General features: G+C 38.4%; 3 protein-coding genes across 7 annotated transcripts in view; 2 read left to right on the top strand and 1 right to left on the bottom strand.

Moving 5' to 3' along the window:
* Positions 1-1,517: 1,517 nt before the first annotated feature.
* LOC140940179 (guanine nucleotide-binding protein subunit alpha-12-like) lies at positions 1,518-8,696 on the top strand. Its single transcript, XM_073389088.1, has 3 exons — positions 1,518-2,031; positions 2,654-2,704; positions 5,028-8,696. Exons 1-3 carry the CDS (start codon positions 1,576-1,578, stop codon positions 5,595-5,597), a joined length of 1,077 nt encoding a protein of 358 aa, XP_073245189.1. The 5' UTR covers positions 1,518-1,575; the 3' UTR covers positions 5,598-8,696.
* Positions 8,697-13,518: 4,822 nt separating this feature from the next.
* Positions 13,519-17,124, top strand: LOC140940506 (transmembrane protein 168-like). The gene has a single exon (XM_073389486.1). It carries the CDS (start codon positions 13,560-13,562, stop codon positions 15,642-15,644), a length of 2,085 nt encoding a protein of 694 aa, XP_073245587.1. The 5' UTR covers positions 13,519-13,559; the 3' UTR covers positions 15,645-17,124.
* Positions 17,125-18,212: 1,088 nt separating this feature from the next.
* Positions 18,213-27,391, bottom strand: part of LOC140940165 (ankyrin repeat and fibronectin type-III domain-containing protein 1-like) — a 35,184-nt gene continuing 26,005 nt past the window's right edge. For all 5 annotated transcript variants that reach the window (XM_073389068.1, XM_073389067.1, XM_073389069.1 and 2 more), the window contains 9 exons: positions 26,926-27,048; positions 26,314-26,353; positions 25,590-25,688; positions 24,803-24,974; positions 23,801-23,901; positions 23,514-23,579; positions 23,061-23,244; positions 21,505-21,590; positions 18,213-20,341 (listed from right to left, as the gene is read on the bottom strand). In XM_073389068.1, coding sequence (XP_073245169.1) covers positions 20,048-20,341; positions 21,505-21,590; positions 23,061-23,244; positions 23,514-23,579; positions 23,801-23,901; positions 24,803-24,974; positions 25,590-25,688; positions 26,314-26,353; positions 26,926-27,048 — 1,165 coding nt within the window. In that variant the 3' untranslated portion in view covers positions 18,213-20,047. The remainder of the gene's footprint in view (positions 20,342-21,504; positions 21,591-23,060; positions 23,245-23,513; positions 23,580-23,800; positions 23,902-24,802; positions 24,975-25,589; positions 25,689-26,313; positions 26,354-26,925; positions 27,049-27,391) is intronic.

Genomic DNA, 27,391 nt, shown 5'->3' with positions numbered 1-27,391 from the left:
CACGTCCAGCTGGTATTTGCCATGACTTCGAGATTAAGAAGATGAAAAAGTGATTTCACGAAATAGATCAGTTTAGTCTGGTTTCTTAACTCACCCAAAAGATTTACTGGTTGACCATGCTCCTCCAAGAAAATAGCCTGCGTAGCGCGCCCAACCAAAACCGCCATGCTACGCAGGCTACCAAGAAAACAAAATGTCATCCCTGGTTTACCACACTTAAAATTTCTGTTTGGAACAAAATTTCAGTCCCTAAAAAATCCTTCGGACTCAACCGTAGAACGAGAGATTAGGGAACTCGAGAGATTGGAGAAGAAAGTTGATAGGCAGCGGAGAAATTAGAAAGGAGTCAAAACAAGTTTGACACACACATATATATATATATATATTTAATGATGGCGAAGATTACTATGCTATATTTAGCTTCTGAAATGCCTAAAATATCATGTCAAAATAGTTTTTGTATAACATCATGCAATTATTAAGAAATAACCCTTCTTGGTACAATACCAAAATGGAATAAACAATGCATTTCTGTAACCATCCCGATCTTCTCCAGCCCCATCATAGAAATTCTTTCTTCATAAGAAATCTGATAATAAATTCCCTTCGAGATTGTTTTAGTATTTCTAACTTTAACTGGATAGTTATTTTTCTTTTTAAGTTACGACGCTGTAGTCAGCAAACCCAAGATAAAAACAGCGGTCAAAGATTGAGGAAGAAAATACCTAACGTGCCAAATCGTGTTTTTGAATAAATTATTTTAATGTACTCAATTACGTCAAAGAGATTAACCGAGATCCCGTTTTCAAGAGGAGTTCAAATTGTTTATTATACCATTTAAATATTCTTACAGATATCGTAATTAACCGGCATATCACGGACAGCCATGAAATTCGTAAATTTTGTAGCACGGGTCAAATTACAGACGGGTCAAAATGTTATTTATTTGTTAACAGATCTGAACAGTATGAGTAATTGAGTTTAATAAATAAAACTAACGGTGAAGGTTACCAAGACCATATATTGACATCAACTGTAATTTTAGCTACGCTTGACTCGATTATACAAAACATTAAGTAACAAAAGGAACAAATGAATTTATAGCTAACCGAATGAACATAAACTTTGCTCGATAGTTCCTTGAAAATCGGTGAAAAATACGGAGCATTTTCAACTTACTTTTATTCTGCATATCGTGAGAGTGCCGAGTGTTTGTTCCACTTACTTGCTCCAAAAAAAAAAATAAAAAATTATTAAAACTAAAATTGCCTACTGATGAAAGTGACAATAACCAAACTTTTGTCGGTTAAATTTCTCCGCCTGATTTTCCAAAAAAAAATTTTTTTTGCAACCAATCGTCTCTCCTTCACCTTATCTGTGGAATAAAATTTGTTAAATGTAATTAGCAAAGAAAAATCAGGCTTCCGAACGTGTTAGAAGATGTGTTCTTCCGGGCCCTTCCGGTGAAGTCTTCAATTGACACGCTGATTAAAGGCTAATTTCTCCGCAGGCCACAAGCCCTTCGGTGGGTGTGGATTTTGCAGTTGGTTCTGTAGCAGCCAGTTGTCGGCCATAATGGTTTTCGACGCGTGCTGCCTCAGCCCTGAGGAGGCTGAACAGAAAGCTAGATCGCGGAAAATAGACAGACAGATAGCTCAAGAGAAAGTTCAATACCGTCGCCAGGTTAAAGTCTTACTTTTAGGGGCCGGAGAGAGCGGAAAAAGTACGTTCCTCAAGCAAATGCGCATCATCCATGGCAAGGATTTCGACATTGATGCTTTGAATGAATTTCGTCCCATCATATACAGTAACATTCTAAAGGGCATGAAAGTTTTGGCTGACGCTCGAAGGAAGCTAAGATTAGAATGGGAATATCCTACTAACCAGCAGTACGCTGAAATAATTTTAAACTTCCAAGCTCCTCAAATAATCGACACGGACCTATTCTTAAGGTACTTCGATTGTGTGAAGCGGTTATGGCGGGATAGGGGAATTCAAGATGCATTCGACAGACGGAGAGAATTTCAGTTGGTAAGCTTGTGCATTTGATACTTTGTTGATATGATCTGTGGGAGGTTAAATTTTTGTATCGTAGAAAGAGTTTATAGCCCTTGCTAGAAAGCGGCTTCGCGATCGATGTACTACTACCGCAAACAATGTATTATGCATAACACAGAACCCATCGACTATTATCAAGTTCAACAATGCAGGTTCGAGGGACATTAAGGCTCTACTCTTTGTCTTTTTCTAGTTCCACAGATTTTATGTGTAGTTTCAGCAAGCAACTCCATCGTTTACTTCTGATTAACAACGCCTGCAAGCAGTCTTTCAAGGGATTACAGATCGGGGAAAAAAATTGGTCCGCCGATTTAATATGATATCAAGACAAAATACATCTACAACTGATCTGATCTCGTTCTCCTTGTTTTTACCCACCCTTTTGGTCCCATGATCAAACTGCAGCAGCTGGAAAATCAGACGTTCCTTTTGAAATTAGCTCACTTTTAGAAAGCAAAGTATTTAGTGAAACACCAGTCTAAATTGAAATTGATTGTATCGTATTTAAGTCAACTTCGTATGCAATATGGGAGGGTGAAATTGACATTCTTCCATGCGTGTTTCGTCTCTCTTTAATCATATTTTCTTTTCTTAGGGCGATTCAACCAAATATTTTTTCGACAATTTGGATCGGGTTGGTCGTCCGGTAAGTATAAATTTGCCTTCTGATGTTGCTTTTCTTTCATTGTGTTAGAAGGACATTCAATCGAGGTTTACGTCTTGTTCAAAGTGTAAACATGCCGACAAAGCCAGAACCAATTTTAAGGAATGTATCGTTGTTAATTTCCTTTTTTGCCCTGGTATTTTTTTGATAGCAAACAGACCTGTTCAAATATTAAATCAGACCCAGTAAAAATGTGATTATTATCAATATTTTATAAACTGATAACTTCGACGCAGATGGAAGGATTTCAAAAGACTGATCATTTCTAGAGTACTGCATTGTAGTGTAGAGTGTAAATTTGGCATTGTTTACCCTTTTTTAGTCTGCGGTTTTCATATTTTCATGGAAAAACTTAGAATTTCCTTTTAAATTTATTTCATATCTTTAAATTTTTTAGATATCTTAAGCATGTTTGGATACTTAAATAATGGGAGCAAGTACTTAAAAATCAAAACTTCCTTTTTTCATCAAAAGCACGCCCTTCAAAAATTGCTGAGCATTTTTGAAAATGATTAACAAAGGTAGCTTTCACGACATCAACTTGGTATTTATGTTAAAGAGATTTTCATTTATCTGGTACAAAAGCTAAGTGCCTTATGCAAGTGTTTAAAGTGGCCATACAAAGATATTTTTATTAACATTGATCTATAAAGTTTAAATCAATGTAGAATTGAAAGTGCATGTCATTGCCCTCAACGAATATTGCTTTTCAGTTGTGTTTCATACCAAACATTTCCTCTGTTTTGCTATGAAAGATGCTAGTACGTTCATTTTCATGTCTAATATGATAAAGCAATTTAGATTGCAATAAGTTCATCAACACAATGTTTCTCTTTTGAAGTTCTATGGCTTTGTGTCTTTGGGTTATATCTTGTACATTGCCTCGTTAGAGAATGGATGTTTTTATGTGTACCATTTGGATGAAAAAATGGCACAAAAGCTACAACTTGTGCTCAACCTTATGCAGTGCATTAAACGTACTGCTTTTAAAAGCTTTGTAGGAAATCACCAATATTGTATTGTTGGTGTGTCTGCATACTTAACATTTCCATAGCAAAATAAAAAGTAGCTCGTAGAACTTATGAAAGCTCTAGGTTTATTGAATGCCTGGATCAAATTTTGTTTACTCAGTTCATTGTCAAGTTTCTGTGTGATTTCTCTGCGAATGAAATTCTTTGTGATCCCAGCCAAGATTAATTTCACCTACTATTAGGACTTGCCAGAAGTACAATGTCTCTTTAACTGATGGTTTGACTAGGCATTAGACATTTTACTTTCTGGTATTCTTGCTCTAGTCTTTCTTTTGAGTCCTCTGACAGCAGTTCTGCATATCAGCTGAAATCAAGTACTTCAAATAGATCAACAGAACAGAAGGCCAGAAGTTGTAAATGTTAAAAGGAAACTAACTTTGGCAAACAATAATATCAATCTTTCTTTGTTGGTGCTGTTCATACTTTTCTTGTTGAGTAACTGTGAAACTTGTACATTTAAACAAAAAAAATCAGTTTTTCCAATACTTAAAATCATACATTCTTTTGGTCCTTATTTATTGCTTTATAGATACACTACCCCACTGTATTTATAAAATTAATGTAATACTGTTAAAAAATTACTTATGTACTCAAGTTGTATGTGCTGTAAGCAATGGCACACCTTTCAACTTGGTTATTAAAACAAAACTATTTACCGGTACACATAAGCCCAACCCTGACTTGTAACTGTTTTTCACTATAAACAGAAAAAAATATATATATTCAAACATTGTGGAAGGTCTATTAACCTGAGATATAAGTTAGGTTTCTGTAAAATAGGCTGGCCTTAGTAGATCAGATGTAACCAAAGCAATTTTATGATGTCTCTGGCGTCAGGTCACAAATCAGGTTCCTTTTCCTATTCCAAGTCACTGTGTATGACCCATATTTATCAACTTTTCGTGATAATCCATAGCCAAGAAGTAGGCCCTTTGCAACTAGTGATTCACATGGTACAAAACCACCATGTTGGACAGCAAGGTACCCACTGAGACAAGACAAACAGAAAACTCACATCTTTTAAAATGGTAATTTCCTTTATTTGTCTTCTCCCAGCATTTCTCTTGCTCTCTATCATGACGGTTTTGTAGCACGCGAATGGTTAGCTGCTAAGGGCCTATTATGCCCTGTAACATACTTGTCCAGCTAAAGTTGACTGGCAAAGTGTCAAATATTGTAAAGGAGTAGTGACATTTAACTTGGGTTCGTCCTGGTCAAGTAACTCCATGGGTTAGTTTTTATTCATTTTATTCATGCTTTGTTCTTTATCAAAGGACTACTTGCCCACAAGACAAGATGCTCTTCATGCAAGGAAAGCAACAAAGGGCATTGTGGAACATGAATTTATCATTAAGGGAATCCCATTCAAAATGGTTGATGTTGGTGGTCAGAGATCTCAAAGAGCCAAGTGGTTTCAGTGCTTTGATGAAGTAACCTCGATTCTTTTCTTGGTGTCGTCAAGTGCATATGATCAAGTTCTTATGGAGGATAGAACAACAAATCGTCTTGTGGAGTCATGCAATATCTTTGAGACTATAGTCAACAACAAATTCTTTGCCAATGTGTCAATAATCCTTTTCCTCAACAAAACAGATCTTTTAATGGAAAAGATCAAATATGCAAATATAAAGGACTACTTCCCAGCTTTTCAAGGGGAACCGCGAAGATTGGAAGATGTGCAGAACTTTATATTACAGATGTTTGACAGCAAGCGTCGAGAGAGGTCTAAAGCCCTTTTCCATCACTTTACAACGGCAATCGACACAGAAAATATCAAGTTTGTTTTCCATGCGGTGAAGGACACTATATTACAAGACAATCTCAAGTCTTTGATGCTCCAGTAACTGAGACAAGCTAGAAAAAAAAAAGCACCAAACCGTGGCAGAAGTTGTGTTCAAGATAATATTGCCATTTAAAGGGTATTATTCATGGTTGAAGGGAGATTGATCTACAGGTCACAGGAAAGATTGAGATGCTTCTATACCTAAAGAGTTCAATGTCGGTCAGAAGCAATGCTCAAGGCATTCCAAGTTTTGGCTGCGTCTATAAGAATGTCTAAATACAAAGAAAGCTAATTTGCAATAGCATACTCACTGACTGCAATGTAATTTTTTACGTATTTCTTAGAGTACTTATGTGTAGTTTAGTGCATAGGTTGTGAATTATTCTATTCTATTTGTTTATACTAGTCAGTTTTCATAAATAATATTGTGGTTATTGTCACAGAGAAAAGTGCTAATCTATACAGGCTTTGATCAGCTGTTTGATAAAAATGATTATTATAAAGTTTGATAAAATCTTGGACATTGTAACTTATTCCGTACATGTGTAAGCTTTGTCTCTCGAGTACTTATGTAAAGATAGTAGATGTATACATTAAATAGTGATTGCTCCTCCTTGAATACTCCTTTAAAATACTAACATAAACTTTTATAAATACTAGTTGATGGAAAGTGGTAAATGTGATGGATGGTGTGTGGATGGTACAGTTTAAAATGAATTTCAAGTCAACATGATTTTTAGTTATGGTCAAACCTCATATGGTTGAATCTAAAATGTCAAAACCTGGCAGTCACTTGTAGGAGTAACTTGTGAGAAGTTCTTGCTATAGTCGTGATGGACAATTGCAGGTAGAGATTTGTCTTGAGATTTATGTACATTTTTTTGGTGACATGTTTAAGGATTATGATAATAAATTTGTAACAAAGGACAGTAGGAATTCAAGTGAATTTAGTTTTAATCATTTTGACTTGAAATTCTTATTTAAAGACTTCTTCAAGAAAGAGGAAAAGCTATATGCACCAAGCATAAGTTTAACCAGCAAGCATTTTCTTGTTACTGCAAAGCAGTGGTGTATTTACAAGATTAAGGTAATATTTACATGTCAAGTGAAAACTCATTGTTGCTTGTGCTAGCTTGACCACCCTCTAAGCAGAAGTTTTCTTTAAATTCACATTCCAATGCTCAGTGGTTTACTCTTTAATGAAATATGAAAGCTGTAAAAACAAAAACTAACCCTTACCATCATATGTTTTTTTGGCTTTTACTGCCCATGTGAATAACAAAACCACAATCCTCAAGTGGACATTTACTTGATTATTTCTGGTGCTATGAATTCTTGGCTTCTCTTTTGATTGGTTTTCTTCCTTAGCTTTTGGAAACAACCTTTTGATCAATCTTGCATCTTGTGGTTTACTTCTTATCTGTTGGGCCTTTTTGCAGATAGACATTAATCCCAGACAGTTCTCTGTTTATTTTGTCTTAAGTAATAAAGTAATAAGATCATTCAAGTTTTGTTGCTAAGATAGGACGGGGCTGTGTTCTAATGACTAGAATATTATTGTTAGGAACCCAAAGCTTTGAACTAAGATTTCTTAGTCATTCAAGGAGAAAGTAAATCAGAAGGAGCCACTGGGCACCTGCTAAATTACAGCCCTGTAGAATGAAAAATGTTCTCAAGATATATAACTGTTTTTTGGTGAATTCTTTTAGCGCTATCTGATATACAGAATGAACTTTCTCTTTCAATCTGATTTGGAAACTTGTGCACAAGTGACATCTACAATCAAATGAAGTTGACTTACTATCAACAACTTTACTATTATTACAACATAATGTAATGGGGCAAAGGAATTGATTTTCCGTAGAATTAGAAAAGCTTTATTGTAATATTATTTGGGGTGAATGCAGGGCTTAAATGCCATATTATGGATCCTCTGCTGCTGCCAGTTCAATGATTTCTTGAAAAATGTAACTAGCAGTTTGCAGAAGAACTTCAGACATATTACCATGCCATATTACTAATATTGTGTAACATGGTTACATGTACACACATTGGCTATATAAAAAAGATAATATTGCATATTGCTACAAATCTTCTTGTCTGGCTCTCAGATTAAGTTACCATTTTTCATGTGCACATTAATAATAAATATGGTATAGACCCCCCTGTAGAATGAACATTCATCATTAGTAAGCTGGTTGCACCCATTTGTTTGTGAATTATGGCAGAAAGTTAGAGTTAATCCCTGAGGATGTCTTGTTGAAAGAAAGTTGGCAGTGGTTATCTCCAGCCATGCTGTGGTTTTTTGCAGTTGTTATTGCCACCTTTTAACACAGAATGTATAGGAAAATGTGTAATGTGAGTAGGACAAGGAGATAACTTATGCATTTAACCATTCATAATATAATTTATGCTAGTGAATTTGTTTCATTATTTATAGCTGGATGCATAATTAATCAAAAACAAACTTACGACACTGACAACAAAAACACCTTTGCAACAAGCCTAAAAACCTAAAAGCCAAAAAAAAAAACCTTAACCAAAACCTTAACATGATCAGGGTGGGATAGAGGTGGAACATACATTAAAATAATTATAACTTTCAGGGTTCTCATTAAGTTGTAAAGTAGACACCTAGCATGTAAAAGTAGGCATGCAGCTTTGTAATCGAGTGCTGTAGGCAAATTCAGGCTTTCACTCACTCACTAAACCCTCTTTCCCCAAAAAGTAGATAGCTCAAACCTCCAAGTAGCCGTTTTTTTAGCCGGCTGCCGGCACTTAATGAGAACCCTGACTTTTAAATATGTAGCCCTCAAAAAGTTAAAAGTGCAAAAAAGGTTCTCACTACTTTCCAGCAACTAGTAACTTAAAAGTTAAGTATTCCTTTTCAGTTGTTGCCATTCTCATTTACTCTCAAACGTTTTCACAAGTTCTGCTTAAAAAAACGCTTTGTACAAGGAGCTGCAATCTACAGACAATATTGGACAGATACGTCGTTGTAGTTACTTATTGATTTTCATTGGTCAAAGTTATTTTAGATATAAAAAAAAGATATTTTTTGATTTTGTAGTAGTTCTCATAAAATTGGTAGTATAACGCTTCATGTAAAGTTTGATAAGAGGCCTGATGTCAAAGAGTAAAATGTATTATTACAGCCTAGTGTGGTTGCTTGTGTTGTCGTGAAACTCCTATTTTTTTATTCTTTGAATCTCTCTCAGAGTCTTAGCCTAAGAAAACAGCCTGGTTTTTCTATGAAATGACATCTTTGGAACAAGCAGAGAAATTCCACACTGACGACATCTGGAAAGTGCTTCTGATTGGTTGAAGTCAAATTTTCCCTTTGACTCACTGGCGTACATAGGCAAATTGAAGGAGAATCTGCCAGTTTTTCAGAAGTTGGTCAGAGTTTTATTCCAGGCACCACTTCTGTTAGAATTCAGCACTCTAATAGACCTTTGTCACAAGGTGGCCATTTTGTCTCAGGAGTTTTAAAAAGCTTTGTTTATGTACGGCTAGCCTAGTTCTCTCCATGAGGCTAGCCTTGCATGAACAAAGCTTTTTAAATCTCCTGAGACAAAATGTTTGACACGTGACAAAGGGCTATAGATTGTAGACTTGGAAGGTTGATCTGAACAGGAAATGTGTCATGCGGAAGGTAGACATGAGAAAGAAAGTGGCTGCTTAATGGGTATTCTGTTTACTGGAATCTACTGATTATTTATTTAGAAAACCACTGCCTCACTTCTCTTCTGTGTATTGCTGGTGTTTCTGTGGCATTTGGGGCCTTTTCAGAGCAAGTTTTAAGTGCACTGTTTTCCTTGCGAAAATGATATGTGGCAAGGAAAACAGTGAACTCAAAACTTGCTGGAACTGCTCTGAAATGGCCCCAAATGCCACAGAACTACAAGTAATACACACAAGAGGAGGAGTCTGACAGTCATCAGGGACCTTAAGCTACCTTGATGTCCTGGACGTCAAAAAAGGCAACCATAATTTGATATTTTCTCTCTTTCGGTGTTCTGACTCAACAAATTCGTACTGGGGTAGTAAAACAAGGCCATTCAGATTTGTTGTGCAAGACAGAAGCATTCCATCAAGCAAGACATCGAACTTCCAGTTGCTATTGATGACGTCCAGGACATCAGCATTCTTGTTGTGTAAGCTCGCTAATATTTATTTCAGTTCCTTCACATTATTTTGAACTGCTCTGCGTGACTGAACACTCCCATACAAACTCTTACATTTATGCTGTCACACCATGTAACATTATGTCAATGGCTACAATGATGATTGGACTACCTGTGGCTCATGAGGTAGGGGTTGGGGTAAGAGAGGGGTTTGCAGTTATAACTGCCATAGTTTCATTAATTTTATTGGGTGGAAATAAACAACAAATTTGTATACTAGGTTATATGTTTATTACTCTTCAAAGGCAAGTTCTGACTTGACTGCATTAATTTTTTTACCTGCACTAGTTGTTTAACATCCGTTTTACAGATCATTAGTTTTTAACTGTCCAATAGTTAACTGCAATTATTATGCTATAAAATAAATAAACATCACTGACAGTATATTCCATGTAGTAATAAAAATGATTGGTGCCTTAAAACATCTTACAACTCAATACTTAAACGAGTTAAATACAATTAATACAATGTAATTCAGGTGAAACAAAGCTTATAATGTGCTTTTAAACTTTCCTCAACATTTACAATATTATCTTCAGCTGGTTTTAAATACAAGTTTAATTAAATGAACATTTTTTGTTTTGGTCATAACATCCATGCTTTAGCATCCATGTTTTATCTTTGATCTGGCCATTCCTACTTTATGCTTCTTTTCCCATAATTGCAGTCTATCATACCTTTGGTGATATCGGTCAGTCAGTCTGGTAGAGGTTTTACAATGCTTAGTTTTATGTACACATTTTATTTTGAGGAAAGGGTAGTGTGGGTAGAGCTGTGCTTTAGCAGCACCCATTGGCCCCTGGTGCTTCACTTCTGCTCTTGGGCAACCAGTAAACCGTAGCTTTTTTCAAAGAAAATCCCTACACTGAACACTTTGAATTTCACAGGTTCAGAGCACCTTCACTCAATTTTTTTTTAGAACGCAGCCTCATTGGGCGATGGAAAATGAAGTATTTTGCAGCAATGGCCTTATTAATGAGAAATAGACAGTATTTAAATACTTTCATTGCTATAGCCTGCATTTGTAGCAGTTGTCGCCATTTTAAAGTACATAAGGCAGAAGAAGATTACAGTATCTTCCACTGCTGAATGTGACCCTTTTTCTGCTCTTTCTAGCACCCTATGCCCTATCTCCCTATGAAACGAAAGATTCTGCAAACTGCTCATGTACCCCTCGCCTGTAAACCCAACATTTTGCTTTAAGGAGGAAGTTCAGTAACTAGTGTCAATGTTGGGTTAGGCAAGGGGTAAGTAGAATCTTATGCTAATTCAAAACAACTACACAAAGCAGGCGATCAGCACTGTGTATCAGTCTGATTTGGAATGTCTTGTCACAGGACTTGGTGAAGTCTCCAAGCTTAAATTCCAATGTGGAAATAAATACTGAACTGTCCCTTGCAACTTCTGTGCTAGGCTGAATCCAATAGTGGCAGAGGTCCACGTCAACATTGCCAGAACTGTCACACAGACAGAGACAAAGAAGACAAAAAATATGACAGCACTAAGCAACGAGACTGCAAACATCAGTAGTGTTCCTTCAATCAATGCAAATCCAAGGATTGTAAAGAGAAGACTGTAAAGCACAAATGACATAAACAGCACAACAGGCAAAGCAGAAAGCCCCACAAAAATGGCAATGAACATGGTGACTATGGGGTACTCCATGATAAAAGCAAACACAGATGCCAGAATGGAGCCAACATTGGAGGTGTACTTCCATGTCTGGGAAATCTGCAAACTTGAATCTCCTCGTCTGCTTATTTCATGTGACATTTTTCCCTATTTGAAAGAAATGAAGGTGATGCTTAGAACTTATTTATTAAAGGGGTATAGAATGGTCAATCAAATATGATATGTCTTAAAAATATATCACCTGAGTCTCAAAAAACATGGCATTTAAAATAAGAGTCTCAGAGCCTCACTCTCCCTGAAAAATGACTCATTTTGAAGTCTCAAATTTGGATAATATGGATCTCGAAATCTTGAAAATTGTACCCAATATTTAGCCATAAATATTCTGGGAGGCAAGTTCTACAAACAAGAAAAATGGGCTTCTGCTAGCTTCCACTGGCATTCCAGTCATTTTATTTTGCTTTATTTGTGCCATTACCCCCCAAAGTTTTGGGGCCTAGAGTTTTGGGCTTGGATGTTTTGGAAGTAAAGTGTCAGGCTCAAATGTGATAAAAATGCTTCAGTCTCTGCTCAAGGCTTAGGCTTGAGATAAAGCTGCCATAGCATTATTGTTTTATAAATAGGCAGGGATAACACATTTACCATGGTTCTCCCGAAAAATTTGTAGTAGAAGGAGAAAACCATTAAGTAGGCGGCAACTAGTTAGATTTGAGATGTATGTTTTTAAAGTGGCAGAACTGTGTGTAGGGGTGCACACTGATAGGAAGAGAAATACTCCCCTTTCACTGTTTCAAACATTGATCCCAACTAGGTCTACCTTCTCAAGCATTCTGTTTGTTTCAGAATCTTCCACTAGAACAAACTGGATTTTCTGGAAACTTTTCTTTTTAACCAGTGCTTTTTGTCCTAAACAGGGTCGGGTTTCATATAGCCCCAGTGGCTCCCATGAGGACAAACGAAGTACCCTTCACAGCACTACCACAAGACAGAAGACACCTTCACGTATAAGTTACAAAATCTAGGTGGTGCCAACTAAATTTAAAACCAGACCAACAGCTGTAAGGATGTCCACTCACGTATGATGTGTAAGTAAATGGATTGACGTCGCTACGATTATATTACAATGCAAAGTAGTGTCGCTGCATGCAGATTATGTTGATTTTGACATCCCATATTGCTTAAAAAATCACGCCTTACTATTAAATTAAAACCATGATATACTGCTTTTCACGAGGAAAAGAGCACTTTCAGCGGTTCGAGTTTACATCGAAACAAGCAGAATACGAAACTTAAGAAAAAGGAAGAAATTGACACAATACATTGAAGATGTTTCAGCTTGTAAGCTTACCCTAGAAAACTGCATCGAACTATGAGAAACTTGCAGATCACGTTACCTACAGAAGAAAGTTCACTCACAATTATATTTGTCTGGGGTCACTCAAAAGGCTCAGAGTTCTTGAAACAACGCTGAATTTCTTCGCAAAATAAGTGGCAACCATTTTGACTCCCACACGTACTTGAGCTTGCTGAAACAGACCTCTAATTTAAATTTTCGCTATTGTCTGATGTTGCTGACCTCCTTTTTCGCTGAAGCGCGAAACTGGGCACGATATGACAGGGATTGTGGGAAGAGTTGTTAGGGCAAGCAACGCGTGCAAAATGGGCACCCAGAGCTAGGCGGGGTAAAAGTTATTCATCTTCTTCAGTGAAAGATGGGAAGTGGCCGATCGCGGTTAAATTAAGAAAGAAAAGATTTTAACTGAATAAACACTAGCGATGTTTTATAACCGGCTGAAGGATACAAACTTGTTTAATTAGAACCTCGACCAGTGTAAGAGAACGTTGAGGCTAAAAGAACTTAACGTCTAAGTTGCAGTACACCCTGCTTTAGGATCAAAACAATGCAGTTATTAGATCGAGTGAGCGTAACAAGAAAGTGGTACTGGAACCATAAATTTTTCAAATTTTTTTCGTTTCTTTATTAACTTAGGGTCATTTTTTGGTATTAAGCTCCCATGAATTCTCTAGGTTCTGTTACTTGGCTTCCGCGTTTCGTGGTCTGAAGTTTGTCAGGTAATTGATACCTTATAGCAGCTCCTATAACCAAGCAGATGTTGTCTTAAAACATGCTAATTCATACGCGGAAACGCTCTAGTAGAATAATTTATTCATCAAACGCTAGTGTGTGACTTTGTTAATTCAGCATGTTACCTATAGCTTCAAGTACAGTTGCTAAATTCACCTCTGCCTTTTACTTTCTTGAATTTCTTTTCTTCTTCGCTGGCATCAAAGAGCGATGGGCTCATCACACGACAGATGGCAGTATTCTTCTTGTTGTGATCATAGTTTCTGGGATTGTGTTGATTTCGTTAGTCACTTATTTAGGCGAATGCAAACGTTTTGGAAAAGTACTCAGTCATCTTTGGATGGGCGTGCTTTTCAGTGTTTTATCCTTTACAGAGATTGCCTTCGATCGTCCAATAGATTCTCTTCAAGACTTGGATAGCACTGATATTCTTGTAATAACGAGCACAGGATTCTATGTCCTCAAAACTCTTACTGTAAGAATCTGTGGGACAGCTTCTTATGAATCGATCTTCCTTTCAACAGAGGAGTGCATGTATCTTGTGGGATTTCTGTGTACTACTGGAACGATGCACTTTGCAAGCATGCTAACAATAACTGTTCAGACTGTTGCAGTCACAGTTCACCTAATGGCGTTTCATATGAAGTCAAGCGTGACCCTTTTGAGTGCTTGCTGTCTATGCTTTTTGGGAAGTGTGCATTTCGTTTCAGCCATTGATGTCCATTACAACCCATACATTTTATTATGTTTCATTGTCCATCTTTTCTTCGAATCAGTTATCGATATTTACTTCTCAAGGTTGTCTTTGTTAGGGACCTGGAAGAAATTTATCTTTTACGGTTGCTTGGCTCACAGATTACAGATACTTGCAATTGTGGTTTTGGAAGTCCTTTTCTATGTATCAGGCATGCAGCTTTTTTATGAACCTGATCTGCCAGTATATAGAAAGCTCATCTTCGTACTGATGTCCTTTTACTGGGTGCCAATCCATATTATGTTTATTTTAACTTGTTGGAGATTTGTTGGAAAGCTTGAGGAATGCGCTAACATTGCAGACTCAACGGGAAATTTCAGTGATAGCGCCATGTCTCATATAATGGCATCAAAGGGAGTCAGGCACTTATGTCTAGTCTTAATCAATGTTACATTTTGTACGATAATTTCAACAGTTATTGTAATTGCATCATCGTGGCAGGGAAAAAATCCATGCTTCATCGGGATGATGTTTATTGTTCTTCCTATAGAGTTACTTGTGCATGACTTCATAAACAATCTTGGTAAGTCTGTGGGAGGAACAGCAATCGGTTATTCCATAGTCGTACCTGATTGTAAGTACAGCCCTACTGGGGAAGTAATCGGTCTTGCAGAAAGTGTTTTCCAATTTGTCTACACCAAAGCAACAGAACTTACCTTAATAGTGTCTAGATTTTTCTCGAGACACATGATTTACGACTATGGTGCTGACGTTTTGCCAAGTGGTATCTCAGCTGACGAAATAGAGAAAAAGATAACTTCATTTTTTCATCAACGTGTTCTTCCTTCCCAAGCGAGTTTGCACTATGACACATACATTCTTTACTACAGTGGACATGTGAAGGATAATGGTGACTGGCTGCTTAAAGAGAACAAGACACTCTCACTTAACAGCATCTTAACATGGTGGGGAAACACAAATGCCGAAACAGGTGCGAGACTCATATTACTGCTAGATACTTCACATTCTCATAAATGGGTGAATGATATTTGGCAAGTTGAAAATGACTTTATTGCCATCCAAACTGGCAAACTGACAGCCACTTTTGATGCAGAGGAAGGAAACGTTTTTGCTTTGGGTACAATTACAAAACTATGGGACAATTTTAACACATCTCAAGATGCGTCCACACCAGAAAACAAGTGGGACGAAGACAGCGCAAAAGTCGAGCTATTATATGGTGTTTCTAAAAAATGGTCTTTCTTTAAGTTTCATGAGCCAACAAAGGGAGATATTGCTTTGCACCTGGAACAAAACTTTCCACAATTCATCGGACCAGTCACTGAGTTATTCACCCATTCTCCCTATAATTCTCATGGTCTATGCATGTTCAAAAGCTGGTTTATGGGCGTTTGCCGTCAAATAAAGTTGCGTTGGTTCCCTCCAGCAGTTTATGACACCGGTCATGGATTCCGGTTCATTATGTGTCAAAGACGAACATTTTCTTGAGCCAAAAAGTAAATATTTTACAAGAAGAAATCCCTTTATTTTCCTTAATGCGATGGCAAGTGACGTGGACACAGAATGTGATCATCAGTGCGCAAAATCCGCAATAGTTGCGCCACAGGGCACCCATACAGTAGCTGGAATTGTATGTGCCAGTCAGAAACCATCTACGTGATTACTGACAGTTACTCCACCAATCAAACTTGATCATCTCCATCTCCTTTGGCAATCCATGCTCAATCTCAATCGAATATTAGCAATTTGGGTGACATTGTTGCCAGCAAGCTATGATGGAAAGCATACTGCAGAAAAACGCCTTGGGCATAATACTTCCCTCGTTTCGCTATTTTGAGGCCAGGTCATGATGGAACTCAGTTGCCTAAATTACCACACTAGTATAGGCTCAGAGGTGGTAATCATTCTAATAGTGGTTGCACACATACGAGAAGTCGTTACGTCACGTTGCCATGGAAGCAAAATTTCTGGATGTCAAAAAACCGAAAATTTCTCTTAAAAAGAGAATTCGCACTGTTTCAAACTTCATCGAAATTATTCAGTGTCATCTAATTTGTCAAATGTTGGCGAAATTTTCTGGGGTTGAGTCCCAAAGACCGAATCTAAGCTTAAAAAAAGAAAGAAAAAATTTTCTGTTGTGTTCACCTACTCTGTAAAGCAGGCACGTGAAATTATGAAGTTTCATGTCGAAGTCGTGCAACGACGGCTAAAAAATGTACAAAAACGCGTGATCGATGCACATACAAAGTTGTTATTTTGCTAATATAAAACTATTGCTTTTTTGCCGTTTTCATTGCCGTCACCGTCGTCGTTGCTTAAGCTTCCTATTGTTGTGATCCAGAAATTTTGCTACCATGGTAACGTGACGTCACACCTCTCTCTATTACCTAGGGAACAGCTTATTGACCATAAAAGGAGCCTATAATACACAATAGGATCCCGCACTTTCCGCATAGGTGTAATCTTAGTCCAGACACTGTTTGTATAAAGGTTCCATTTGCAGTTGGTGACTATCAGACTTGTAGAACACAGCTCGACACAGGAAATTCTATTACTTTTAGATTTTAGTTAACCTTTGGCAAATATGTAATTGTTTTGTAGATGTCAATAGCCGAGGACTAATAAGCTCCTAAGTATGATTTATCCTTATACATTTGAAATGTTATATTGTCTAAGCTTCTTGAGTCAAGAGCTTGGTCGCAGGCTAAAAGTCCAAGTGAATACCATATTTGCAGGCAAAAATCTCCTCCGTATGTTAAATTACAAGGCACGATAAAAAGATACGATACATGTACAAAATACGATAATCAAGTAGTAAAAATGAAGTGATGTGATACTAAGTACCCCGCAAAAGAAAAGAAAGTAAGTTGAGATCATTAAATTAAGAGCTGTTGTAGTCAAACGTCAAGCGTTTGGGTGATTTGTCTATAGCATTTGGTTTTTGTTTAATATTGATTATTGGTATCAAATTAATTTAATGGATTCACAGTTTTAATACAATGACATTGACATGACATTGACATTGACATGACATTGACATGACATGACATTGACAATGACATTGGCATTAGTCACAACTGACTATACAACTGACAATTTGCCGACTGGACAACTGACAATTGAAGAGACAATAAACGACTGTTTAACGGTGACAACAGACTGATCGAAACGCACCAATGACATCACGAGTCTTCATAGCCAATAACGTCACGGCTTCACTGAAAGACGACCAATAGCATCGCGACTTAATTGGACCAATCCGGTCAATGACCAGAGTTTAATACTATCAACTGACTTGATACAACTGAAGGTAGGTTCACCCGGACGATCGTACTCAACCTACTTATAAAATAATTTAGTCGGGCTTTGCAAGCGGTCCGCACGGTTTTGAAGTTTCTGAAATTTACAAGACAAGAGTTTGCTACAAAATTTGAAGTATGATTTCACATAATGATAGGGAAAGAAATGGGCTGCATTCGAGGAGTTTAAGGCGTCATTCGGCAGCCCAGTGCCAAGGCGTGCTATCTTGCCCTGTTGTCTGCGTGAAGTCTGGGAAGAGGTGGGCGAGTGACGCGAGACTCCCTAGGTGACGTCAACGCGCAAAAGTACCCAGGCGCGCGGCTTAGTCAAACCTGGAATCTACTAGGCCGGTCATTTAGTACTTTGCCCAGAACAGGAAAAGGTAATTTGGTCACGTGAGGTACCACGTGACCAAAATATTCACTCAACAACTGCCCAATTTCTTTGGTCAGAAATGGGCTCCCGCTTTGGTGGATTAAAAAAAACAGTTTTTTAATAGAAGAATTAAAGGTAGTCTTGTTTACGTTGTAAGTCATTTTATGCGGGGAAAGGGTATGGGTTGGGTCTTGTTTTGTCCGATTTTAGCCAGATATGACTTTCGCGGAGAGCAACGATCGGTGACCCCCCTCTTACTATTTTCAATCACATGTTTTTACCAAGTTTTTACCAGTCTATAAATCCGTTGTTTGACAAACCTCAAACAGTGCACCAAATTCAGCTTTAAGAGGGAATAAGTCAGCAATTGAAGAAGAGAAAAATAATTCAATACTCTTTATTATGGCCTGCACAACTTTGGTTATGTACAAATCTCACATAATATTATTTGTTTATTACGGTTTTTCATACTAAACTTCATAAATAGTCTTATCATCAACTTCTGTCTTTATACTTACACTTGAAAGTTAGGTCTAATTTTCACGATGGATTCGCCCATCTTGCTTAACTAGGGTTTATCCAATTGGTTGTGTTCTGATAAAAGCTTGCACAAGATTGCCACAAATCTCCTCCATCTAGACGAGATTTGTAACACACGTATGAATATTACCTGCCATCTAAGTTTATCTTGCTGAAGCCCTGCACATTTTTCTTATTTTCATATTTTCTCTTCAGTAACGAGTCAAGAGTAAGTTTTTCCAAGCATAAGAACATTTCTTTAAACGATGATCAAACGAACGTAAATGGAGTGAAGGGGTTGCGTTCAAACGTAGGTAAAAAACAAAGGCCCTCATATAACGACGCAAAAATACTGTTTGAAAGACATTTTATAGTTAAGTTTCTGAAAACACCAATAATATCGTACCGAAAGGTTCGAATATAACGAGAACTGGGCAAAAACAAAACTACAACAACAACAACAACAACAACAACAACAACAACAACAACAAAAGCAAGAGCACGATTCTAAAAACGAATGTTAACAGTTACAACACCAAATCCAACAATAAACTCATAAAAGTGGTTTACGTTCTCATTCGCTTCGCTCAAACGAACATAAATTATTTACCGCTTAAATAACCGCAAAAACCAGGCGAAATCAGATTTGGGTGGATCGCATAAAGTCCGAGGAGCGAACGCAGAAATTTCATAGTGCTTCTGATTGGTTGAGGCAAATCTCCCTTGAGGCATGACCAATCAGAAGCACTATCCCAAACAGGTTGGTGACACGTCATCAGCATGGTATTTCGCGGGGAAACCATTCCTGGTGTCGAGCAATGTCGGCTGTTTTCACAGGCTACATTTTTTCCTGTCCCAGGATTTCAGATAAAGAGGAGTGCCATTTTCCCTTCTATCAAAACGCCTGGAACAGAAGAACCGAAAATGGAGACAAGTTTCTCTTCCGTTGAACAAGTTCCAACTTGTTATACGAAGGCCATCTTTTAAAGTGCTTTACAAGTCTACTTGTGGATAGACGTTTGTATACGTTAATGACATGTGTGTAGACACAGTCATAGGCATGTCTACACTACACCGTACACCGTTTTTATGTCGACATTAAAACCTTTCGGGTATAGAGTGTTTTCACATGACGTCACGGCGGTCATATTGGTGTTCCAAACAATGAAACGGCGATCATGTTGGTGTCCCAAACCAATCCTGTCGGAGTTGAACTCTTTTCTTAAGTTATGCAAAATCTTTCTTTTGTTCCAAAAATTTGCATAGATGTTGGTCACGTGAGTGAAAACACTCTATAGTGAGAATACTTCTATTCACACTGCGCTAAAGAGTGGCAGAGAAACCTATCCCGCGCGGCGTTTCGCTCCGTTAAAGAAACCGCGCTGAAATCACTATTCTCATGCGCGAACAGACACCCCTTTCCCATATGCTGGTTGACACTCCAACGTAAAAGCAATCGGTATAGTGCAGACATAGCCTAAATGTTGCCGTGTTATTTCCAGCAGACATTCAATGGTGCGTATACATAACGACATTAGAGATCAGCGAATAGTAAAAAAAGGTATTTGGGGATTCAGCAACCAAAAGGTTAATCTGTACAAGATGGACCCCTATAGATCTTAGGGGGGAAAATCTCTTAATTCATAATAAATTATAACTATTTTATAAACAGACGGTTACTGTTTACTCTATATTAGTCAAACGCTTGTAAAGTAACCAGAAGACGATGCTGCGAGAGCCTCTGAACGTAACCTCAGAAACAGCTTTCCTCGTCGCCAAGGGTTCTGAAGTTGAAGGGGTTTAAAATCGTCTTTAAAACACTTTTCCTGTCCACCAATTACCGCCACTAAACACAAGTCTTTTGTTTTCTGCTCGGAAAGTTGTGTATGCCGGCGTGGCACAGATTTGTCCCTGTCTTGACATTTCTTGTGAAGCTGTTGCACGACCATTTTCACTACCTGGTCTGCCCTTGTGTTGGGAGTGACATGGAGCTAACAGAAAAATAGAAATATAGTTGGCACTTTATCCCTTTAAACCCTAACATCAAAATTTGAATTCTCATTTGTTGCCCCTACACTTTCTCCTTCAGAAGTAGTGGGAAGAAGTTGATAAAATATCAAACAAATTCATCTTGTGTGATCATGTCCGTAATTCTCATGACCACTCTCTTTCACAAACAATGATATTACAAGGAGAAATTTGATGCTGATCACTCTTAGGGCTTAAAGGGTTAAACGGACACCGGCTTGATACGGACTCCTCATTACAGTCAAACCCCGTTAATACCCCGTCTCTCCCCAGCCCCACGCGGTTCTCGCGCAATGTTTCTAGATCCGCTTCCCCCGCGATCTTAAATGACACTTGATGTGTCATATACGATATCAGTATCAATCACTCCATGTATAAATGCGGTTCTTTTGAGTGGGAAGACGCTATGCTCGGGATATTTCGTCAATAACGTGAGTAGCTGTTTTGATATTCTGAATCCTCCTCAATTACGAACGCCAAGTAACGTTTCAAGCAAAAAGCAGTTACTGAACTGAGTTCTCCCCCTATCAACGTATCTCTTCATGTCTACCTAAAATTTCCGAGTAGTTCAGCAGTTGAGGCAGTGTGATCTACATTTAAGTATCAGGAGATGAGGAGCTCACTAAATGACGACGGCGACGCAACCACAACGTGAAAAAAAAATACAACTCTGTTACGTTCATCATACTTTTTAGTGCATTTCTTTGCCTCCTTCTGCACAACTACGAACTGGAATTTCCTAATGCGACGTTAAATGGCGGACTGAATGAATGAATGAATTCTCAGGGAACCACCCAAGTTAAGAAGAAGGAAATCCCTAATGGTGCCGTCGATTGGAGAAAGCTCGGATTTCTAACTTTTATTTCAATTTAACAGCAGTTAAAGGACTCATTTGATTTTCAATATTGTTATTTTCCAATGCTGTCTGCTGCTGAAGGACAACACGCACAGATTATCATTGTCATGTGTTTACGTAAAACGCCGCATTACGTCACGTCGCAGTCGTGCAAAAAATGTGTGCTGCACGTGCAGCACACTTTTTTTTTGTTTTGTTTGTTAACCTATTGCGCTTTTGACGCTCTCGCTGCTGTCTCCGGCGTTGTAGCTAACGTTTCCTTTACTTTACCGTAACAGATGCTCCGTTAGGAAGGCTGGTCTCTCCCGCCGTATGAATTTGAATCACGCCAAGTTTTGGACTATTCACCACTGAACCTGAGGACAATAAACGCACAATAAATAGGCTTGCACTGGACACTCGATCTTTATCTGGCAACTCATGTCTTTTGGCAATGGAATAGCTTATTACACATGGTAAGTTTGAGGTAAACTTCTTCTTTACTTGACAAATAGTTAATCTCAAGTATTAATACCATGAATGAAACGACTCATGCGTGAACTGCTAAAATATAAACGCCGTTTTTATTTCATCCTCATCGTGACTCATCGGGCCAGTAAGCGCATAAGGCAACAGCAGCTCAAAAACGTGGTTCTACGTTTATGTTGGTAACTTGAGTGGTCAAAACAACCCCAAAAACTAAATTCAGTTTTAACATCCAACTGCTCAAGTTGAAAACCTGATTGCAAGGACTCCATCGTATTTTTTAATTAATTGTATAAAGCTGTTTCCTGTTGCCATTTGTTCAACGAAGAATAAATTACCAACGTTGTAGAGACAGAGGGGTTTAAAGAATCGTAAACAACCGTTGAGCACGCGCTTTGACAGCTCTGCACGCTCAACACCTTTGCACGTGCTTTAAAACGCACGTGTTTAAACTAGTGCAGAAAAACAATAACATCAACATCAAGAAAACGTCAGTCTTTAGGCCCCATCCACACGAATCCGGACATTTTTAAACCCGCTTATTTTTTAATCCAGATTCGTGTGGACGGGTCCTTAAACCGGTTTCAAAAAGATGCTTTTAGGTGTCCAGATTCACTGGTTTCGTGTGGACGGAAGGTGCATTCGTTTATAAAAGTAAGCGGTTTCAAAAGTATCCGGATTCGTGCGGACGTAGCCTTAGCTTATCTTCTTGGTTAAACTCGGCTGAAATTCGTCGAGTAATCGCAACAAAACTTCGGCTCAGGGGGCGGACCAGCCCAGGCTCAAATTCGGCTGAAATTCGCAGGTAATCGGCCCTTAAAGCTCTACCAACTTTAAATATGTTTTAAAAAAACTGATCGATTTGCTAGGAATGGTTTTGCCCTGGGAAGAATATGTCTTTTTTTGCATTCACAAAGTATCAACTCTCTCTCCTCCGAAAGGGCCTCTTTAGGGAGCTTAAGCTACAACGAGTGAATTCGCGCTGCTTCAAACGTTATCGCGTTTATTCCATCTCGTTTAATTCATCAAATGTTGGAAATTGCTTTTTGGGAGTTGAATTTTAGAGGACTGTATCAAAGTTCAGAAAAAGAAGATGTGTTCCCGTCCCCGACAAAACGTGAAATTAGGCACTTTCACGTTGTAGTCGTGCAACAACGGCCGATAGAAATGTACCAAGAAGCGTGATGCACGTGCAAAGTTGTTTTTTTGCTACCTAAACCTATTGGTTTTTTGCCGTTCTCGTTGCCGTCGCCGTCATCGTTGCTTAAGCTCCCTTTTTGTGTCGTAGGGAGGATGACGAGACGAGCGGGGCGACGATAGAAATCGAGGTGGAGGAGAGAGGCATAATGTAATTAACTTACTCCGCCCATTGCAAAGTACTTTCCCCTTCAAATCTGACGAACAAACGCAACATTGGCCATCACCATGAGAGAGCGAATAGTCGAACACTTCGACCAGCGGTATTCCACCTCGGACCTGCCGATCTCTGGCGTAATGAAGCGCGTCTAATATCCACCGCATTCCCTGCCATGTCTCGTCTAACTCCTACAAAAATATTCCATAAACATATCACACAATTGAATAGCCCATTTTACAGATACAGGTGACAACGAGGCTGGGGGACCCTTCCTGCTTTATTATGTGACCATGTTGTTCTCATGCAACTTAGTATTCTTGAATTCGAGTATTTTTTGAGCCCCGGTAGTGGGCAAAACTTTCATGCGCACTACCCTAAGATCCGCACAATTTGCTTCCCAAAACCTTGGGAAAATAATTCTGCCAGGAAAGGCTTGATTAACTACTTGCTTACTCACCCGCTGAAAATTTAAAAGCTGGTCCTGTCGAGCTTTAGCCAGCTGTACTTCACGAGCTGAAAATGCCTTGATTAAGAAGGAAAAAGAACGACAGATCATTAAGGGTTTTTTAAAACGTCGAACTTCACATGTGCCGAAGCTAATAATGCAAACGCGCGAGAAGGTTTAGGTCACAACAACTATGATATCAAAATCAGTAGCAAATAAGTAGCGAGTGTCGTAAAATTTTCAAGTTTCCATTGCACTACTGCAAAAGTTGCGTATTCAACTGACAAATTGTGCGCTACCTCTCTTAGTGACTGCTGTGAAATAACAGTGTCCATATCCAAAACTGACGAGAGTCGAGAATAATGACAGATAAATTCTTGCTGGTATGTGTACATGTGAACTGAAAAACAAACAAACAAACAGTCGTCTTATAGTCGTCTTTAGAATTTCCTCAATCAACTGTGAGGGGGAGGGGGACAAGGAGTGCCATAGCCTTTCGGTAGCCCCGATGATTTGTGAGTCTAAATATAAGCAAACCTACGGGAACGGGGGAGAAGGGGCCATGACCTTTTGGTATCCACACAATTTGCGAGTCTGGATGAAAACAAACCTAAGGCAGCAGAATGTTATTGTGGTTTTGTTAGTTCCCAGGATTATTTTGCTATACAGCCAAATCTTTCTACGACGGACATTGCTGCGACCGCAGCAGAGATGTCCCCCTAAATTGAGAATCACACCAACGAGCTTTAGGTGGCTGTTTTAGGGCGGTATCTATTACAGCGACTTTCGTATGACCTTGAAATGAAAACGCGCGGACAAAACAGAAACAACAAACGAACGGAAATAGAGCGATTTGATTGGTTTATCGAACGGATTCAAACGCGCGTGGCTTTTGGTTGGTTAAGCGAACGCCCGGACGAAAAAACTTCATGCCCGAAGAACTTTCTAGAAATCAATCGGTACTTCGCTTTGACGTCATACTGCAACACGACTGGCCAATCGAACAATGCCTTCTCCATACTAGGGTTTTCTTTGGTGGGAAAACGAAGAGTCCATGTTTTGACCTTTTCATCCATTGGCTGATTAAACAAATAACGAACACGCAGCGAAACCAATCAAATTGCTCTATTTCCGTTCGTTTGTAGTTTTTGTTTTGCTCCCGCGTTTTCATTTCAAGATCATACGAAAACGGCTCTATTTTTAAGTTTTACTCAGTTTGGTGGCAGTACCCATCATTTGGATTCTGATAAATTTCGTGACACATGCAGCTCTTTTAACTGAGCAAAGTACCAACAACTTACTCATTTCAAAGGTTTGAACTGACAGAGAGATGTAGTTTTTCTGCGCTGACAGCGAGTCCTGCTGCCCTGGTGCACTGCACACTTCCTCAGGAGGGGGAAACACGATAATAAATGAAACATTCTCGTCCAGTTCAACAACTTCACGGTCGTATATTCTGTGAAGTTGCGACGCCTAACAAACAGAGAAAGAACACGAAAAGACTCACCTCTGCAGTATAGGCAACAAATCAACAAAAAAAGTCTTGTTTATATTTTAAGCAAGTCGAATGAGCGACTAAACAATTCGCTTCAGTACAGTTCTGCTCAGTACGCTATGAAATGTGGCCTTTCACTTGTAAACTATTGATAAGTACTGGTTCTCTGTCTCTGTTTTTGTATTGGAAGTTTACAACCAAACATTTGAAGATGTAAATAATATCCTAAGGCGAGACAATTTATTTTTCCTTTCACTTTGTACAAGATGGCGTCTGTGTCAATTTTGGAAAGAAGTGGAAAAAAGTGTAAACGTAAAAGAAATTGGATCGGAATTTTGGCCATCTTGAATTTTAAATTAATAATCATGACGTTAATCGCTTATCTAGAATGACCTTTTCGCCCTATGAAACAATAGCAGCAACCAAAACAAATAATCCAAATTTTGTACAAAAATACGCGACTTTCCTATAAGCTTCTTCTTTTCAATAGCTTGACAAAAAGAAACGAATTTTGACTTTCTTTCGAACAGTTTAAGGTCAATTTGTTCTAACAGCGAAGATTTTCTTCAATCATCTGTCAGTAAGCAGCATACCTCTTTACTGATTCCAACTTTTTCCATTAAAGACTCGGCGGCTTTGGCCACTAGACCTTGAAATTCATGCGCCGTTTTTGATGGATCTTGTATTCCCTCCTTTACAAAAAAAAAAAAGGTGTACTCTGATTATAAACATGCCAAAACCCTTTTCTATTAGTCTTCGTTGTTTTCTGTATTCTTTACGTCCCAGTTTCATTAGCCTGCGTGGCCAGCTAGAAAAGGAAAGGGAAGCTGCACGCGCGGGATCTAGAGGTGCGTGTGAGGGACGTGCCTTTCACGCTTCGCGCTCTCTCCGCGCTTCTCACGACTAAAAATCCCATTCCCCTTTTTAACGCCTGCCCCAAGAATGAAATCTTTCCTAATACGCAGCTTTGCTATTCTGTGTTCATCTGTGTTTTGTTTCTGGAGGCTTCTTATATAAAATTAGTTTACACGCACGCGATGATACATCTGGCACCGCTGACTTCGTGTATACACAAATGTCTTCTTTTGCGAAGGAAAGGCTAAGGGGTTTTCAGTTCTGAGCAATTTCCAGTTCAGTTCCTAATTTATCTACGCCATTCAGTTCTTTCAGCTGTTTCAAATGTTCGAAATTTCGAAAAAAAGTTGATGTGTATAAAAATACAAGCGCCTTTTAAACGGGCATACGCAAATCGAAATTGTTGTGAGGCAATATTGGCACATATTGGCACCATACCCCTCTTCTGGTAAACCAACTCACCTTCAAGGATTCTAGTGTTTGAAGCCACTGCCATTCCTCTCTGCGGACGGAAAAATTACACGAGTTTGAATCACGTTTCAGGACGATTCTCAGTGCAGAGACCCTCTAGGTTTGAGGATATCCTCTCAAAAAAAAAAAAAGATACCCTACGAAACTTTATTGTACATTTATTCACCAGAAAAGTTAACACGGTAACTTTCATTGAAGGAGGTTGAGCCCTCTCAAGATCGCAAAATGAATACACTTCTAACATTTGATGACATGTTTCTGTCACTACGCCTTTTTTCGCTAAACGAGGAAAGTGAAAAACCTTTCTTCTAAAAATGATTTTATTTGCATGAGAATAAAAAATGACTTTCATATCACTGGATTCGCACTTAGCCTCGCTTTGAAACAGAGGTCTGGGGCACTAAACACGGAAATAGCCTATTCCTTTACTTTCTAAGGTACCATTCCAAAAGCCTCATTTTAAAGATACGTTTTTTGATTGCTCACTTTTTTTTTGACTCAATTACATCTTGTGATGTCAGGCCCCTGCTTGAAATGATGAATAACAGAATAATTTTCAACTTTCTGGGGTATTTCAAATGAAATTAATAGCACTTTCCTCACCTGGATACGTTAGGGTTATCTCGTATCTTTACATGCGGAAGAACATTAGGACAGTTTTCCTGCACCACTACGTGAATCGCATCGACAAACGTTCTGAGCTTCAGATACCCAATGTAAAGACCCCTGGGTTAAAAAGGAAAATAACCAACTTATGACATTAGATTCTAGAAAGAGAAAAGACCATATGATCGTTTGCAAGAAACAAGATGTCGTTTTATTCAACGTCAATTTAGCTCAAGTTAGAAACAAAGGTTGTTGATTAACTGAAATTTATTTCACAAGTTCAATAGATTGTGATAATTAACTAATTCTCTTGATTTTCCCGATTTGCTCGACTTCCTTAAAGATTAACCCATAATTTTAAGCATGTCTGTTTAGATTTAAACCACACTACCCCCCTACCATCCCATCCCCAAACACAGCGCTAACAGATTTGTTTAGTCGACAAAACAACCTCAATGGTCCC

The sequence above is a fragment of the Porites lutea genome, chromosome 6 (assembly GCF_958299795.1).
Source record: "Porites lutea chromosome 6, jaPorLute2.1, whole genome shotgun sequence".
In the NCBI taxonomy this organism is placed as follows: domain Eukaryota; kingdom Metazoa; phylum Cnidaria; class Anthozoa; order Scleractinia; family Poritidae; genus Porites; species Porites lutea.
This window is presented reverse-complemented; position numbering and strand designations above follow the sequence as displayed.

Coding starts and splice junctions, on each gene's coding strand:
- LOC140940179 (XM_073389088.1), top strand. CDS start 1,576: ATGGTTTTCGACGCGTGCTGCCTCAGCCCTGAGGAGGCTGAACAGAAA. Junction 2,032..2,653: donor GACGGAGAGAATTTCAGTTG/GTAAGCTTGTGC, acceptor TTCTTTTCTTAG/GGCGATTCAACCAAATATTT. Junction 2,705..5,027: donor TGGATCGGGTTGGTCGTCCG/GTAAGTATAAAT, acceptor TCTTTATCAAAG/GACTACTTGCCCACAAGACA.
- LOC140940506 (XM_073389486.1), top strand. CDS start 13,560: ATGTTACCTATAGCTTCAAGTACAGTTGCTAAATTCACCTCTGCCTTT.